Source organism: Oncorhynchus mykiss, chromosome 12 (assembly GCF_013265735.2).
Source record: "Oncorhynchus mykiss isolate Arlee chromosome 12, USDA_OmykA_1.1, whole genome shotgun sequence".
NCBI lineage: Eukaryota > Metazoa > Chordata > Actinopteri > Salmoniformes > Salmonidae > Oncorhynchus > Oncorhynchus mykiss.
Genome location: NC_048576.1, coordinates 70034192 through 70049662, shown reverse-complemented (window position 1 = coordinate 70049662; position 15471 = coordinate 70034192). Strand labels below are relative to the sequence as shown.

Genomic DNA, 15471 nt, shown 5'->3' with positions numbered 1-15471 from the left:
ATCATGGTTTGGGCCTGCTTTTCTTCAGCAGGGACAGGGAAGATGGTTAAAATTGATGGGAAGATGGATGGAGCCAAATACAACACCATTCTGGAAGAAAACCTGATGGAGTCTGCAAAAGACCTGAGACTGGGACGGAGATTTGTCTTCCAACAAGACAATGATCCAAAACATAAAGCAAAATCTACAATGGAATGGTTCAAAAATAAACATATCCAGGTGTTAGAATGGCCAAGTCAAAGTCCAGACCTGAATCCAATCGAGAATCTGTGGAAAGAACTGAAAACTGCTGTTCACAAATGCTCTCCATCCAACCTCACTGAGCTCGAGCTGTTTTGCAAGGAGGAATGGGAAAAAATGTCAGTCTCTCGATGTGCAAAACTGATAGAGACATACCCCAAGCGACTTACAGCTGTAATCGCAGCAAAAGGTGGCGCTACAAAGTATTAAGTTAAGGAGGCTGAATAATTTTGCACGCCCAATTTTTCAGTTTTTGATTTGTTAAAAAGGTTTGAAATATCCAATAAATGTCGTTCCACTTCATGATTGTGTCCCACTTGTTGTTGATTCTTCACAAAAAAAAATACAGTTTTATGTCTTTATGTTTGAAGCCTGAAATGTGGCAAAAGGTCGCAAAGTTCAAGGGGGCCGAATACTTTCGCAAGGCACTGTAACTATGGACCCTGACATGGCATTAAATAGCTTCAGTCTGTTAAATAATCTGAAAATGAAATACATTTGCATTTCGTCTGACCAACATAGCTCAGTAGCAAAGATCAAGAATACCCCATGGTTTTCAAGGACAGTAAGGAGTTTCTGATAATGTACAGATAATTCAGCGAGTTTAGGCTGTGGTCAAGAGCTCTTCAGGGCCTGTCCAGCAGGCATGAAGCTCTTCAAACACCCTGTTCACCAAGAGACTAGTCTGTCAGCCACAATTCAAATCTTTAGACAATAATGTCATTCTAAAACTCAAAGCGATCTCAAAAGGCAGTAACATTTCTGACATCACTAAAAGAATAGAGGAATGTTTTTTTAATTCTTCAAAATATGGATTTGCGGCCTCCCAGGTGGCGCAGTAGTCTAAGGCACTGCATCGCAGAGCTAGCTGTGCCACCAGAGACTCTGGGTTCCTGCCCAGGCTCTGTCGCAGCCGGACGCGATTCGGAGGTCCGTGGGGCGACGCACAATTGGCCTAGCGTCGTCCGGGTTAGGGAGGGTTTGGCCGGTAGGTATATCATTGTCTCATCGCGCACCAGCGACTCCTGTGGCGGGCCGGGCGCAGTGCGCGCTAACCAAGGTCGCCAGGTGCACAGTGTTTTCTCTGACACATTTGTGCGACTGGCTTCCGGGTTGGATGCGCGCTGTGTTAAGAAGCAGTGCGGCTTGGTTGGGTTTCGGAGGACGCATGACTTTCGACCTTCGTCTCTCCCGAGCCCGTACGGGAGTTGTAGCGATGAGACAAGATAGTAACTACTAATAATTGGATACTACGAAATTGGGGGAAAAAAGTGATTCAAAAATAAATAAATATGGATTTGTTTCATGTACTCTAACTTAAAATAAAATTCAGATCATCCATGCTAAAATAGTTTCCATATTTCATCTGAGTAGATGGCATGCCAGTAGTGTAACAAATCTCCTGATTAACTAACAGTAATATAATCCCTTATGTATCCTCCATGATACAAACAACCCTCTTGATTATCCATTCGTTACTTTTGATGTCAACATTTACTTGTCGTCAAAGATCAGTCTAAATGGTCAAATATGAGTTTAAATATCTGTCAAAATCTCCATGAAACCATTTGTTTCAGTCGGTGTACATTTGTGCAGACATAAAATTGTCTGTATTTGTGATAGGCTAACAATCAGTCTATTGCGTTTCCCCTACTACTTTTTCACATTCTTCATCAATCCTCACTCTCTCTTCCATCCCCCCTAATCCCTCAGCTATCGACAGAGCCACTCCCCTTGTTCTTATTGCGGCTGAGGGGGAAGGATGATTTGCTCTGGGGCTGGGTCATCTTGCTGGCCAGGTGGACAAAAGGCTCGATGAGGGTCCTCCGGTCAGCCACAGACACCTCCCACAGACGCACCTTTTCTGTCTTGGCCCAGTACTGGGCCACTTCAGAGTCCACTCTCCTCTGCTCCTGCATGTCTAGCTTGTTGCCCAGCACCACTATGTTCACCTGTGGACAGATCATCTCATCCATTTAGCACAACCTCACATCACCTGTATATCAGCAAGTGGAGTGTGGTGTGTAGATAAGAACTTTAGGACAAGACACACCATAACGAATGTCGCCACGCGTAGTACATAACCTGCTGGCTGTTGATGTGCGGTGGTGATTCAACACGTAGGACCATCAGGAAATTAACAAACAATAAAGGTGGCTGACGGTCTGCAGTCAGAGGCGATAGGACGGCCGTTCATCAGCAGGGTCTGTTTTGTCCTGAAGTCTGCGCTGTTATTTAACTTGCCTACATGACACTGTGCTTTACAATTACCATTGAAATCGATGAAAGTCCTTGAAAGTCCTTGAAAGTCCTTACCTCTTTCTTATCACGGTAGCGGTCAATGTCTTTCTTGAGGGCCTCCATGCGTTTGAAGGACTCCTTACTGTCGATGCTGTAGACCAGAACAAAACCGTCCGCAAAGAAGAAGTAGTGGCGAGGGAACTCCAGACCATCACGAAGACCCCGGGTGTCGTAGAAGCGCACTTGCTCTCGAGTGCCACGGTCTGTTTCTATGGAGCCAATATAGATATCCTCCAGGGTCTCCATGGGCTCTGAGCCTAGGGGGGGAGAGCACTTTTGGATATCAAATGGGACAGATGATCTGTGTAGTCAAAACATCAACATTGTCCTTGATCTAGCTAGGTCTTACGAATTAATTGCTTACCCGCAATATGATTGGCATACAGCAGTTGCTCCAGGACAGCAGTCTTGCCAACGGCAGCCAGACCACACACCACCACTTTACAACTCTTGCCCATGATGATGATCAGTCTCTTGGCAACTCTGTAATTGAATAACAAGTCAGATGACAGATGTATCTGCAGCTAGCAAAACACACACACACACACACACACACACACACTTTTTTTCTTACAAGTCATAGAGGTAGGACGTTTTCCCTCACGTAGCAGAACATGATATTATTAGGACCCGTAGCTAGCTTGCTAGCTACATGCTAACGTGTAGCATGCATTTAGTTAGCTAACTATTATATTTAAGTGATATTGTCTATTGTTATGTTCGTACAGATAACTCAATTCAACATTTAATTTGCTTACAATATTTTTACCTTTAAAATGTAAATACAGCGCTCCCGTAAATTCCAGACACCACTATCCAAAAATACTTCCTGTTTACAATACGTAACGTCTTCATCACTACTTTTAGTAACTGAGACCTCTAGCGTCCGATGGTCGTAAGACTTGTTTGAGCCACAGCTGCAGAGGATGGAATACATTAACATTTTCTATTTTAATAGAGCGAGCTAGTTCAATGTTACTCTATTTTTACTGACAAAATAGCCTGTCCGATCATGCATTGTTTTACCCTGGCTGGGGGCCTGTTTCTGCTTTCTTGCCAATGCCAACTCCTGGTGGGACAAAAACTATTGGGGGAAAAAACATTTTAAAGTGAGACTTTACGGCCTATCTGCCACTTTCTGTCTGTAGCTTCCGAAGTGTTTGGCCTACACACTGATATGATGAAGGTGAGTCTCTCACGAACTCATGTCGGTTGTTTTGATTTAGGACGTAAGCCTCACAACACTCGCCTGAAGGTAGCCCGGTACCAGTTAAAAAAATTAATGGCAGTATATATGGAAGTAGTTTAGTGTCTAAAAATAAGGGTTAAATATGTGTGTAAAAAAAATTGAATAAAAAGTTGCCTGATCTTTCTTGTATATTATTAAGGGTAGACGATTCAAAACTTCATTTTGGCCTATGTTTTTCCATGTATAAATCTGTTATCCAATGTGTTTCTATGGGCTAATAGCAGTAAGGCCAAATACAATATGTTATTTTTGATACATAAATTGGTCCTAAAATTCCAAATCAAATATCTAAATGATCCTTGGTATGACCATCTTAAACAATTAAATATGTTAGCTTAGTAGATGCTGGTGGACCTAAAAGGTTTTGGGACTGCCAGGTTTCAGTTAAAAATACAGGACTAACTTTCAGTGATCGTCTTGTCTAGTTGTCAATCACCCCCCTCCCCTTCTCAGTCCCAGCAAAATGGCGACGATTGATGACTGCGATGTGACTATGGATCCTGAAATGGAAATACTCAGCGACGAGGAATTGGAGAGGTACGTTGCGGGAAAATGTACAACAAATGTTACACTTTAGATTTGAGTGTTCTCGTGCCATTGTCATGTTATTATAATCTTGGTCTGGCTAGTGTTGGTTTGCTTTTGCTTTGTGTCACACGGGAATTAGGCCTTGCTAACCGGTTAGCCATTTCTCTTTTTGAAAAATCCATACCAACAAATAAAGTTGACTATCTGTTGTGTTAATGTTACCTAACAAAGAAAGTTAGTCACAGTTTGTGACAAAGTTTGCACCGTCGTGTGTTGTTATGGCTAGCTAACGTTAGCTTGCTATTGTACTAGCTAGTTGGCTAACTAACGTTAGCTAAGTAGCCGTTAGCTATGACGGTCGCAAAGCCTATGATTGTTTTTGTTCCATATATTTTTTTAACCAAATGTGTTAAGCTAATTATTTACTTAGCTAGCTAACATAACTGTTAGTATTGTTATGTACCCACGCACGACCCAGAAAAGTCCCCAAAATCTTGCCCCACTCTGCCCACTGATTGTCCTCGCTGAGTGACGTTCTTCCAGAACATTCTCAGGTCTTGATGACCTGAACGAGACAAGAGATAAGTTAGGCGTTGCATGAGGTAACATACTATTGACTGACATGGTCTTCTTGGTATGCCTGAAGGGTGAGCCATTTTTTTTTACTGTGAATGTATCCGAGGTTGTCAGCTAGGCCTAGCCAGATCCATACATTAATGACGCTGGGCCTAGCTAATATATTCCTACCACTAGTAATTCTCTCAACTTTCCTCTTGGCAACAGTGGGGGCCACAAGTTCAACAACCAACCAATGTGTTATGATCAGGTGATATAGGGGTAACCGTCCTGTTTCCTCAAGAACATTAACAAGGGCAAGGCATTGTCTTGGAAAATTGCCTTTATTTTCAGTTCTGCCACTCTTGTAAATAAGAATTTGTTCTTAACTTTTTTGTTCTTAGTTAAATAAATAAAGATTCCAAGAAAATGGCAGTTGCCCTCTTCCTGGCTTGTCTTGCCATGTGCTCCCTGGTGATCTGCCTCTGTATTTCCCACTGAGCTCAGATAGCTGCTCTGTTTGTGAGCTGTGGCCACTACCTCTATTTCCATTGGCTGAGACCCCTCACTGCCTGCTGGTATGGCTCTTTCTATGTTTAGATAATTTTCGCAGCTCCTTACCCCCTCTCCCACCTGCACACCAAGGTTAACTCTTCCAGCATACATGTTTGGAAACAGTAGAATATCAGATTGCTTCCTGAACACTACTGGTCTATCATAGACCTAGATTAGCCCTGGTCTACAACCAGAGTGAATTATCATTTAAAGAAGACCTTTCATCCTAGTATTGTCTCTTGTCTGTGTTTTGCTTGTCAGCAGTTATGTATAATATGCAGTATCATGTAATATCCTACCTCCTTGCAGTCTGCGACACAGGCTGGGATGAAGTCGTTGATTACTCACAAATGCACCTAGAGGTTTTCCTCAAGGTCCTTTTTCACATTTACTTGGTCTCTGTGGATGATACAGTATGACCTGTTAGGGATGGGAATTTGACCTTTTTTTAACCGAGTACTTACATTATATTTTTTGGAGTACACTAATCCTAACTGCTAAATCTGATCATTTATTATTCAGTCAATAAAAGTGGCATTTATGATTTATTTATTGAATCTGTAATACCAACTGGTTATATTATATCATGGAACCCAATCTTCAAAAAGGTAGTAACCTCAGCTGTGTGGCACTTGCATGTAGAAGCCTATGGCTGTGCAATGTCATAGCCCTGTTGTGTTTAATTTAGAAGACAAGACGCTATTAATTTAGAAGACAAGACGCTATTAATTAAAGTGGAAAACCACACTACAGGCTGATCCAACTTTGATGTAATGTCCTTAAAACAAGTCAAAATGAGGCTCGGTAGTGTGTGTGGCCTCCGTGCCTGTATGACCTCCCTACAACGCCTGGGCATGCTCCTGATGAGATGGCGGATGGTCTCCTGAGGGATCTCCTCCCAGACCTGGACTAAAGCATCCGCCAACTCCTGGACAGTCTGTGGTGCAACGTGGCATTGGTGGATGGAGCGAGACATGATGTCCCAGATGTGTTCAATTGGATTCAGGTCTGGGGAACGGGTGGGCCAGTCCATAGCATCAATGCCTTCCTCTTGCAGGAACTGCTGACACACTCCAGTCACATGAGGTCTAGCATGGTCTTGCATTAGGAGGAACCCAGGGCCAACCGCACCAGCATATGGTCTCACAAGGGGTCTGAGGATCTCATCTCGGTACCTAATGGCAGTCAGGCTACCTCTGGCGAGCACATGGTGGGCTGTGCGCCCCCCCCCCCCCCCGAAGAAATGCCACCTCACACCATGACTGACCCACCGCCAAACCGGTCATGCTGGAGGATGTTGCAGGCAGCAGAACGTTCGCGACGGCGTCTCCAGACTCTGTCACGTCTGTCACAGTGTGAACCTGCCTTCATCTGTGAACAGCACAGGGCGCCAGTGGCGAATTTGCCAATCTTGGTGTTCCCTGGCAAATGCCAAACGTCCTGCACGGTGTTGGGCTGTAAGCACAACCCCCACCTGTGGACGTCGGGCCCTCATACCACCCTCATGGAGTCTGTTTCTGACCGTTTGAGCAGACACATGCACATTTGTGGCCTGCTGGAGGTCATTTTGCAGGGCTCTGGCAGTGCTCCTCCTGCTCCTCCTTGCACAAAGGCGGAGGTAGCGGTCCTGCTGCTGGGTTGTTGGCCTCCACATCTCCTGATGTACTGGCCTGTCTCCTGGTAGCGCCTCCATGCTCTGGACACTACGCTGACAGACACAGCAAACCTTCTTGCCACAGCTCGCATTGATGTGCCATCCTGGATGAGCTGCACTACCTGAGCCACTTGTGTGGGTTGTAGACTCCGTCTCATGCTACCACTCGAGTAAAAGCACTGCCAGAATTCAAGTGACCAAAACATCAGCCAGGAAGCATAGGAACTGAGAAGTGGTCGGTCTGTGGTCACCACCTGCAGAACCACTCCTTTATTGGGGGTGTCTTGCTAATTGCCTATAATTTCCACCTGTTGTCTATTCCATTTGCACAACAGCATGTGAAATGTATTGTCAATCAGTGTTGCTTCCTAAGTGGACAGTTTGATTTCACAGAAGTGTGATTGACTTGGAGTTACATTGTGTTGTTTAAGTGTTCCCTTTATTTTTTTGAGCAGTGTACATTTTACGGACACATTCTATTTTAGTATTATCTTTTGTTTGTTTTTAATCACATCCTTCAGCTACCCTCAACCATTCCCATCTATCTCTGAAGACCATCCCCTTTTTCTTCTATTTGCCATATATTTTTCAGCTGTAATGTTTCCCAGAAGTTCTGAACCTTTCTATTCCTTTCTACAGAATATAATTTAAATGTAAAAGTTTGCTCAAAGTATTATTGATCGGTTGACTGACTTTTTTTAAATCACCCAGTAGTGCTATTTGTAGAGTTAGCTCTGGGTAAATGTTGCAATTCTTCAGCCATTCCTGTGACCAAAAACAATCTACATGTGGACAGTACCAAAACAAATGATCTAATGACTCTCTTTGAAGCAAAATCTGCACAGCTAGGATGGTTGTAACCCCTATATGTATGTGTGTGTATTGGTTGCAATACACTTTTATAATTTTAATAAAACAATTCTAAGTTTTGAATCCAATGCTGTTTTGTGTATCAGTTTTTGCCATGGAATCGGTACATCAAATCTTTCCCTCTTGCAGTCTTGGGCCAAAAGACAAGTACCTTACTTTTCCCCCTTCTACTTCGCTCTTCTGTTTTTGCGGTAAGGCTGCAATTAGTTGGTTGTAGTTTTGGGTTTAGCAGACATTCTATTATGTTTGCTAGCTGCATGTGTGACAACACCACTCCTATTTATGATAGAATTAACAAGAAATTATACATAAAAATAAAAAAAAACAGGTTTTGATTTTTTTTTTAAAATTATCTATTAGTATATTTCAGTTTAACCATATTTGTTCTCTTTTCTGGTGGATTAAACAGAAATTGCAACAACTCTCTAAGGATTGTTTTAAAAATAGCAATATTTTGGAGTTCATTTCATTTTCAAATAACAAAGTGAGATAAATGGGAAAAGGCCACTCTGTTCACGGTATGCCTAACCTTAAATTAAGACCAAATAGCTCATTTTATTTATGAATTTTTACAATATAGACAATTTTGGCTGTGGTAACTTGTGACAACCACCAAAGTAGCCTAAGTGGAAAGTTATGCAATTATTCCAAAACGCATGTGTAGAGGGAGAGGTCCGAATGCAATTGAGTGAGACACGGGGGGGGAGGGAATTTAGGGAGCAGAACTGTGATTATTTTTCCTTTGTGTGTGTGTGTGTCCCCCACAAATCGAACACTAGCGTCAAAGCAAATGAATGTTGTCTTCAAGATGAAATTGATCAAATAGTTTTACAGTATTTGGGAAAAAAAGTGATCTCTGGTTAAAGATGGAGTTTTGATGTCAGTTTGAGTACCCGATTAGTCATGCCCGTCCCTACATCCTGTCATTATGCAGTTTTCTTAGAACTCTCTCTTGGGTAATGTCAACAAATGGCCTCATTGTCAAGCTCTTTCTGTCTTATTTCTCTGTCATCCAGGGAAGCGGAGAGCTTCAAGGAGCAGGGTAATGCCTATTACATCAAGAAGGATTACTCTGAAGCATTCAACTACTACACCAAGGCCATAGGTAAGAATTCCATCAGTGATATCAACTGCAAAGAATATCCTCTTTATAGAGAGGGGTAACATCCTTGTTTTCTGTGGGGGAGAGGATCATCTATTCTTGTTAATGACAGTGAGTGATTTTATTTATTTTTCCAATGTGTTCTCGACAGACATGTGTCCTAAGAATGCCAGTTACTATGGAAACCGGGCGGCCACGCTGATGATGCTGAGCCGGCACAGAGAGGCGCTGGAGGACTCCCAGCAGGCAGTGCGGCTCGACGACACTTTCATGAAGGTAGGGTCCGCCACCAGGCGTAGCAGGCCTTGAATACCCAGCTAGCTCCTAGGCAGACAAGTTAGTCAGACTTTCCGGTTTGTCTCATCTCATAATATGTTTGGCAGTTGGATGAGTACAACGGTAAGGTAATGGAAAGATCTGAGTCATGGTTTGTGGGTGGGTCTCCTCCCTGCCTGTGTCAGTGTTCCTGCCTGTTAACTGTGAGTCAACTTTCCCACAGGGTCATCTACGGGAGGGGAAGTGCCACTTGTCCCTGGGCAACGCTATGGCAGCCAGCCGCTGTTTCCACAGGGTTCTAGAACTGGAGCCTGACAACAGCCAGGCACAGCAGGAGGTGGGTCAGACAGTTTGTCTGGCAGACTAGGTCCTAACAGCATTGCATTGTAAAGAGCTAATTGCTCTACAGTAGTTGAAATCCTTTAACTGTGACAGATATTCCATGAGTTTTGCTTAGATTGAGGAAAACATCATGCCGTGTAGTGGCTTCCTTTATATAAAAGCATAAGTTTGATTTCAAGTTTGGATCTATTTTCAGGTAAAGAATGCAGATTCCGTCCTGGAGTATGAAAAGATGGCTGAAATAGGATTTGAAAAGCATGACTTCAGGATGGTAGGCTCTTGGCTGCATGTTGTCTTTTATCAAGCAGATTGTTATCCTTATTTGGGGGAATGGGCAGATTGGTGCTAGATTTGATAGGACCGTGTTTCTCTCTCTGGACTATGCAGGTTGTGTTCTGCATGGACCGTGCCTTGGAGTCGGCCTCAGCCTGCCATCGGTTCAAGGTGCTGAAAGCAGAGTGTCTGGCCATGCTTGGGCGTTACCCAGAGGCCCAGTCGGTAGCCAGGTAAACAAGACATTGTTGAAAACCATTAAATAAAGGCAATTTCCCTTGCTGATGCACACCATTGGAAATGTGTGTTGTCATGTAAGACTTGTTTCTTTGTCTTCCTCTCTCAGTGATATCCTGCGGATGGACGCTACTAATGGCGATGCCCTGTACGTCCGTGGTCTCTGTCTGTACTATGAGGACTGTATTGACAAGGCTGTCCAGTTCTTTGTCCAGGCCTTGCGCATGGCCCCTGACCATGAGAAGGCTCGCCTGGCCTGCAGAGTGAGTCCTCCATCCTCCTGCCACCAGGACTCTAGCCCTGCAATTAGGCTCAACTAACCTGCCTAATAATTATGCTAATGTGGACTAATTGCCTCCATCCTTACCTTTTTGTAAGAAGGAAGCCACAGAGCACTTTAACCAATTCTTGGTCCAATAATCGGTATCGGCGTTGAAAAATCATAATCGGTCGACCTCTAGTCTCCACTACTGGCTTGCTGACACATTAAGTTTGCAGAGGTTGCTAAGTGCTCTCTCTTTTCCACCCAGAATGCCAAAGCACTCAAAGCCAAGAAAGAAGATGGGAACCAGGCCTTCAAGGATGGGAACTATGATGCGGCCTACGAGCTGTACTCTGAGGCCCTGACTATAGACCCCAACAACATCAAAACCAATGCTAAGCTCTTCTGTAACAGGGGCACTGTGGGATCTAAGGTGAGGCTCAAACACACATCACCAGGAGGAGAACCCCTCTCATCTGCCATACCATGTTGTCTTGTCTTATGCAGCCATGGTGTTTCTGCCATTTTGGTCCCCAGTTCACTTCGGCCTATTATTAATATTTTAGTCTTCATTGAAAGGCTCTCTGTTCGCTTGCAAAGGAGCTATTGCTGTTTTATATTACACCGTGGTTGTTTTGCCTTTTCAGCCAGGCAGCTGATATTTGATACATTTAGGTCCCTATAAAATGTTTGCATTTTTTGTTGTTGCCTGATTCCGTTTAGTGTTTTCCCAAATTCAGTTTTGTTTTTCCAGGGTTTGGTTTTTTCCTTCAGGTTTTCGCTCTCTAAATCACACTTGATATAACATCCAAATGTATTTATTATTGTCCACAACCATGCTTAAACCACATTTGGGTATACTTACCCTTTAATTCAACTGTGCAAAGCTAGAGACCTTTTTGGTCACAATGTTTCTGTAGCGCTCATGTGATTGCAGAGTTTGTAAAACAAATGGCCGCTGGATTGATAATCCATGATATTATTCTGCCAGGTAGGCAGACGTAGGCTACTTTGTGTGTTTAATATTTTAAATGTATGTTTTTGGGAAAGCCTTTCCATATACCAGAAGATGGTTGTTGTGATATTAGCATCATCACTAACGACTACACAAAGTGGTAGACCCGCACGCACACAGGCATTCCTGAGCCGTTGCCTCTTCAGAAAGTTCACTGAATCACTGATGCATGTCTTGGACAAATTAATGCATTTCCTAATAAGTTCAATATATTTAGTTGATTTCCCAATAAGTAAAATACATTTGAGTGTTGTTGAATTCTGTATTAATGTCTGGATTCTGTGATTCCACACGAATTCTTTGCAAAACAGATTTTTAAAAGGCCTTATACCTGTATAACTCTGCTCAAAATGTGTCCTGGCAGCATGTGTAGCTTGTTAGATTGTAAATCCTCCAGGAAGTCACTCATATGGACCAATGTAGCGCTACAGTACTGGCTGTGAAGGTGGCCTTCTGCATGGGCACCCGCATACTCACTCTCTCGCTCACACGTGCGCACATACTAACAATGTATGCCACAAACTCGCACACACCTCTCATACAGTGAGGCCTCTCTTACTGTGTGTATTTTTAGCAGTGCTCTGCACTTTGCTTCATTTTCTCTATCTAGAACTAGGCCAGCATCTTTTTTTTTGGCTCGTGCTTTTTTGCACATTCCCCAGTCCTCTTACTCTCTTATTTCCTTTTTTTCTCTTTTATTTTTTTCTTCCCAAAGCTGAAAAAAATAGACCAGGCCATTGAAGACTGCACAAAGGCAGTTAAGCTGGATGAGACCTACATCAAGGCCTATTTACGGAGAGCACAGTGGTACGTCAATCTACCTTAGTTTCCTAGCAATATGTCCGTAGTTCTTATTATTAGAGAGCAAGCAAGAATATGGATATTCATTGGATATGGTTATGATCCCTCAAGCTTGTTTCTATATATCTCTGTGTTCAGTTACATGGACAAGGAGGAGTACGATGAGGCTGTGAGGGATTATGAGAAGGTCTACCAGACAGAGAAAACAAAAGGTATGTCTGTCTCATTGGTGTGACTCAACCACCCCTCTCTCCATCCCAGCCGCCACGCTACCTCTCTGTCTGGGTCCTGTTGCTTCACACTCCTGTTTTCCCCCCCACACCCTGTTATGACGCAGTGTCTCAGGTGTCGTTCTCTAAGGGGTGGAATTACTGTATAGCTCCTCCTGCTGTTACGGTGCTCTAACTGCTCTTGGTTATTAATACTATCTTTGTCGTCTCATTCTTAACTCCTTTCCTTAGAACACAAGCACCTCCTGAAGAATGCACAGTTGGAGCTGAAGAAGAGCAAGCGAAAAGATTACTACAAGGTGCTAGGAGTGGACAAGAACGCCACAGAGGACGAGATCAAGAAGGCTTACCGTAAACGGGCCCTCATGCACCATCCAGGTAGCTAAGAGAGCCCATTTCTCAGTTCAACTATCCAGTCTATTTTACTAATATAACAAAATAAGTGTCAGGAGATGTATTTCTATGCAAAGGGGAAATTCCCCTGACTGACGGCCCTGGTTTGTCTGTCTCTCTCTCAGACCGTCACAGCTCGGCCAGTGCTGAGATTCAGAAGGAAGAGGAGAAGAAGTTTAAGGAGGTGGGCGAGGCGTTCACCGTGTTGTCTGACCCCAAGAAGAAATCCCGCTACGACAGTGGTCACGATCTGGAGGATGACACGGGCAACATGGGAGGTGAGGGCTGGAGATCAGCCGGGGGGAAGGGGCTGAAACTGCTGGAATGCAAAAAATATATAATTCACTACAACGCTGGCTGCTCCTCTGCGCTGTTTCGTCAACAATAACAGAGGTGCTGGGGTGAAATGTGGTGCCCCCCCCCCCCCCCCCCCCCCATTTCAGCTTTAACAGGGACTAAATTACTATTACTTGATTTAAAAATCAACTGGGTTCAGCCATGTGTATTTCAGAGCTGTAAATGGGTGTTTACCACGTTAACTTTACAGGGTTAGTTTTATGAATTTGTGCTGAGATTGTACTGGCTGATTCCCTCAGCTGTGATGTTGATCCTCATAATGTGTTTCTGTCCCCAGCAGATTTTGACGCCAACAACATTTTCAAGGCATTCTTTGGTGGTGGAGGTGGCCAGGGCTATAGTTTTGAAGCTAATCAATGTATGTATACAAACTGCTGTAGGAAACAACAGTACTTTTTTAACAAATAATAAATTCAGCCTATTTCAGATTCTGTTGAATAATATACACTTTTGTTTTGTGTTGTAGCATCCGGACCAGGAAATTTTTTCTTCCAGTTTGGTTAATTGGAGGATCCTAGTACTTATACAGTAGCTCAATCATGGACTCTATTCAAATGGATTCACCCCCCAACTCCACCCTCATTTTTAATTTGTCTGGCTGTTCCTCAGTTGGACTCTGTCATTACCTGAATGAATAATGCTGTCAAATCACATCATGCAACAAACGAATGATGCAAGGATCCATTGAAGACTAATACTATTTTGATATTTGGTTTAATTTTGTCAAACAATAAAAACATTGAAATTCAAATTTGTATAAAAAGAATGTTGGCCCAAACAAGTATGACTCATAATGGAACTATTAAACGGGACTGTGCAGGTATCTGGCCTTCTGAAGGCTCAGGCCAAGATGTGACTTCAAGATGGGGCAATCTGAGAAGAACCTGGGGACCTACAAACCTCCTACATTTGACCTACTGTCCAAGCCGTATTCAAAGCATGCATATATTGCCCAGTATTTAATGGTGCAAAATTCCATGGGAAACTGAACAACTTGCATGTTGTGTGGGCAGCCTACTTTATACCCAACAACCAAAAGATGACTTAGCAGCTGTGGATGATTGCTTAATGAAAGTTGTCTCCATTTCATGTTATATGAACAGTTAATTATTTTCCATAACAGCCTGGGGTAAATAGAGTTAAATCCATAAACTACTGCTTAAGTACAGTCAGAAGATGGCTGTGCTGGTGTACTATGCCAGGCCTGTTGCCATCTTGTGATAAGCTTCCTCGCCACAGGTTTTATGTTTGATGTTGCCATTCACCGGTTGCTACATTGTACATTTTACTGGAATGTAAAGTGTTTATTTGTGTTGATAGTTTGACTGTTTTCTTATTTTTTTTTATGTATATTTATTGTAAATTGGCTGTCTGAGCCACTACCAGGAGATGAGGATGCTCCTCTATAATGGAAAAGACTGAAAAGGGGCACCAATGAACAACATCCTTTTGGCACAAACTCAGGAAATGAATTTGGTTGTGCTTGCCATTTTATAAGATACTGTGTGGACATCTATATTTAACTGGCTGTGTACCCTAGTATGCTGAACTTGAGCAACCACTCAGTCAACTAGTACAGTAAGTATCATCTCACTCCCAGCACACATAATGCATACGGTCTGATTGGGGTTATCTAGAACGTGCCTAGGCAAACTGTCAAATGAGTTAACATCTTATTTTCCCCATGCTGTTTAAAAGTATACCCTGGTATAATGTATAGGTTGTCTCTGGGCTATGACCCTAGAAGTATTAAACTATTCAGGCCTGAGTTCCAATGCCCTGTGTAAATTATGCCGCTAATATAAAGAGCTCATCATACAATTGCTATGCCATTATGGATGGTAGAGGTTTTGATCTTATTTTTAAGATCTCTTGGTGCACTTTTAAGAGGAAGGCATCCCCATCCTGGACTTGCTCTCATGAAGCCCTCAACAGTCTTGACTATGGAGTCTTTATCAAACAGCCATGTAAATAAAGTAGGCCTCTTGTTCCCCCCTTCACCCTTCAAATGTCCCTTTTGTCAATGTTTGTATTGCGTTTTTATTTGATTTCCTTTGGCTTTATTTTCGAGGTGTACCCCAAACTCAAAGAAAGTGCTAAAAAATTAATATTTTGGGATGCAAGACAGACTTTTTGTGGCGTTTTGGAGAGATGGCAGGTGGTGAATGAGTAAAAAATCCTATGCATATGTAACTGTTCAAGGTTAGGGTTACACAAAATATTAACAGTGT

The 15471-nt window shown here is 42.9% G+C and overlaps 2 protein-coding genes across 5 annotated transcripts; one reads left to right on the top strand and one right to left on the bottom strand.

Moving 5' to 3' along the window:
- Window positions 1–1417: 1417 nt before the first annotated feature.
- On the bottom strand, window positions 1418–5078 carry LOC110538185 (NF-kappa-B inhibitor-interacting Ras-like protein 2). 2 transcript variants are annotated; one of them, XM_036938243.1, is made up of 4 exons: window positions 4930–5078; window positions 2906–3024; window positions 2557–2798; window positions 1418–2192 (listed from the first exon to the last, which is right to left on the bottom strand). In XM_036938243.1, exons 2-4 carry the CDS (start codon window positions 2997–2999, stop codon window positions 1950–1952), a joined length of 579 nt encoding a protein of 192 aa, XP_036794138.1. In that variant the 5' UTR covers window positions 3000–3024; window positions 4930–5078; the 3' UTR covers window positions 1418–1949. The 2 variants fall into 2 exon arrangements, with proteins under 2 accessions (XP_036794138.1, XP_021480501.1); XM_021624826.2 differs by lacking the exon at window positions 4930–5078 and adding an exon at window positions 3311–3395.
- LOC110538184 (dnaJ homolog subfamily C member 7) lies at window positions 3494–15243 on the top strand. Of its 3 annotated transcripts, XM_036938240.1 has the most exons (15): window positions 3494–3727; window positions 4244–4327; window positions 8969–9057; window positions 9206–9330; window positions 9554–9667; window positions 9869–9943; window positions 10060–10178; window positions 10292–10445; window positions 10713–10877; window positions 12175–12266; window positions 12399–12472; window positions 12722–12868; window positions 13009–13161; window positions 13518–13598; window positions 13707–15243. In XM_036938240.1, the coding sequence occupies exons 2-15, from the start codon at window positions 4254–4256 to the stop codon at window positions 13742–13744; spliced, it is 1500 nt and encodes a 499-aa protein (XP_036794135.1). In that variant the 5' UTR covers window positions 3494–3727; window positions 4244–4253; the 3' UTR covers window positions 13745–15243. The 3 variants fall into 3 exon arrangements, with proteins under 3 accessions (XP_036794135.1, XP_036794136.1, XP_036794134.1); XM_036938241.1 differs by lacking the exon at window positions 3494–3727 and having other exon boundaries at window positions 4216–4327; window positions 13521–13598; XM_036938239.1 differs by lacking the exon at window positions 3494–3727 and having other exon boundaries at window positions 4216–4327.
- Window positions 15244–15471: the final 228 nt, after the last annotated feature.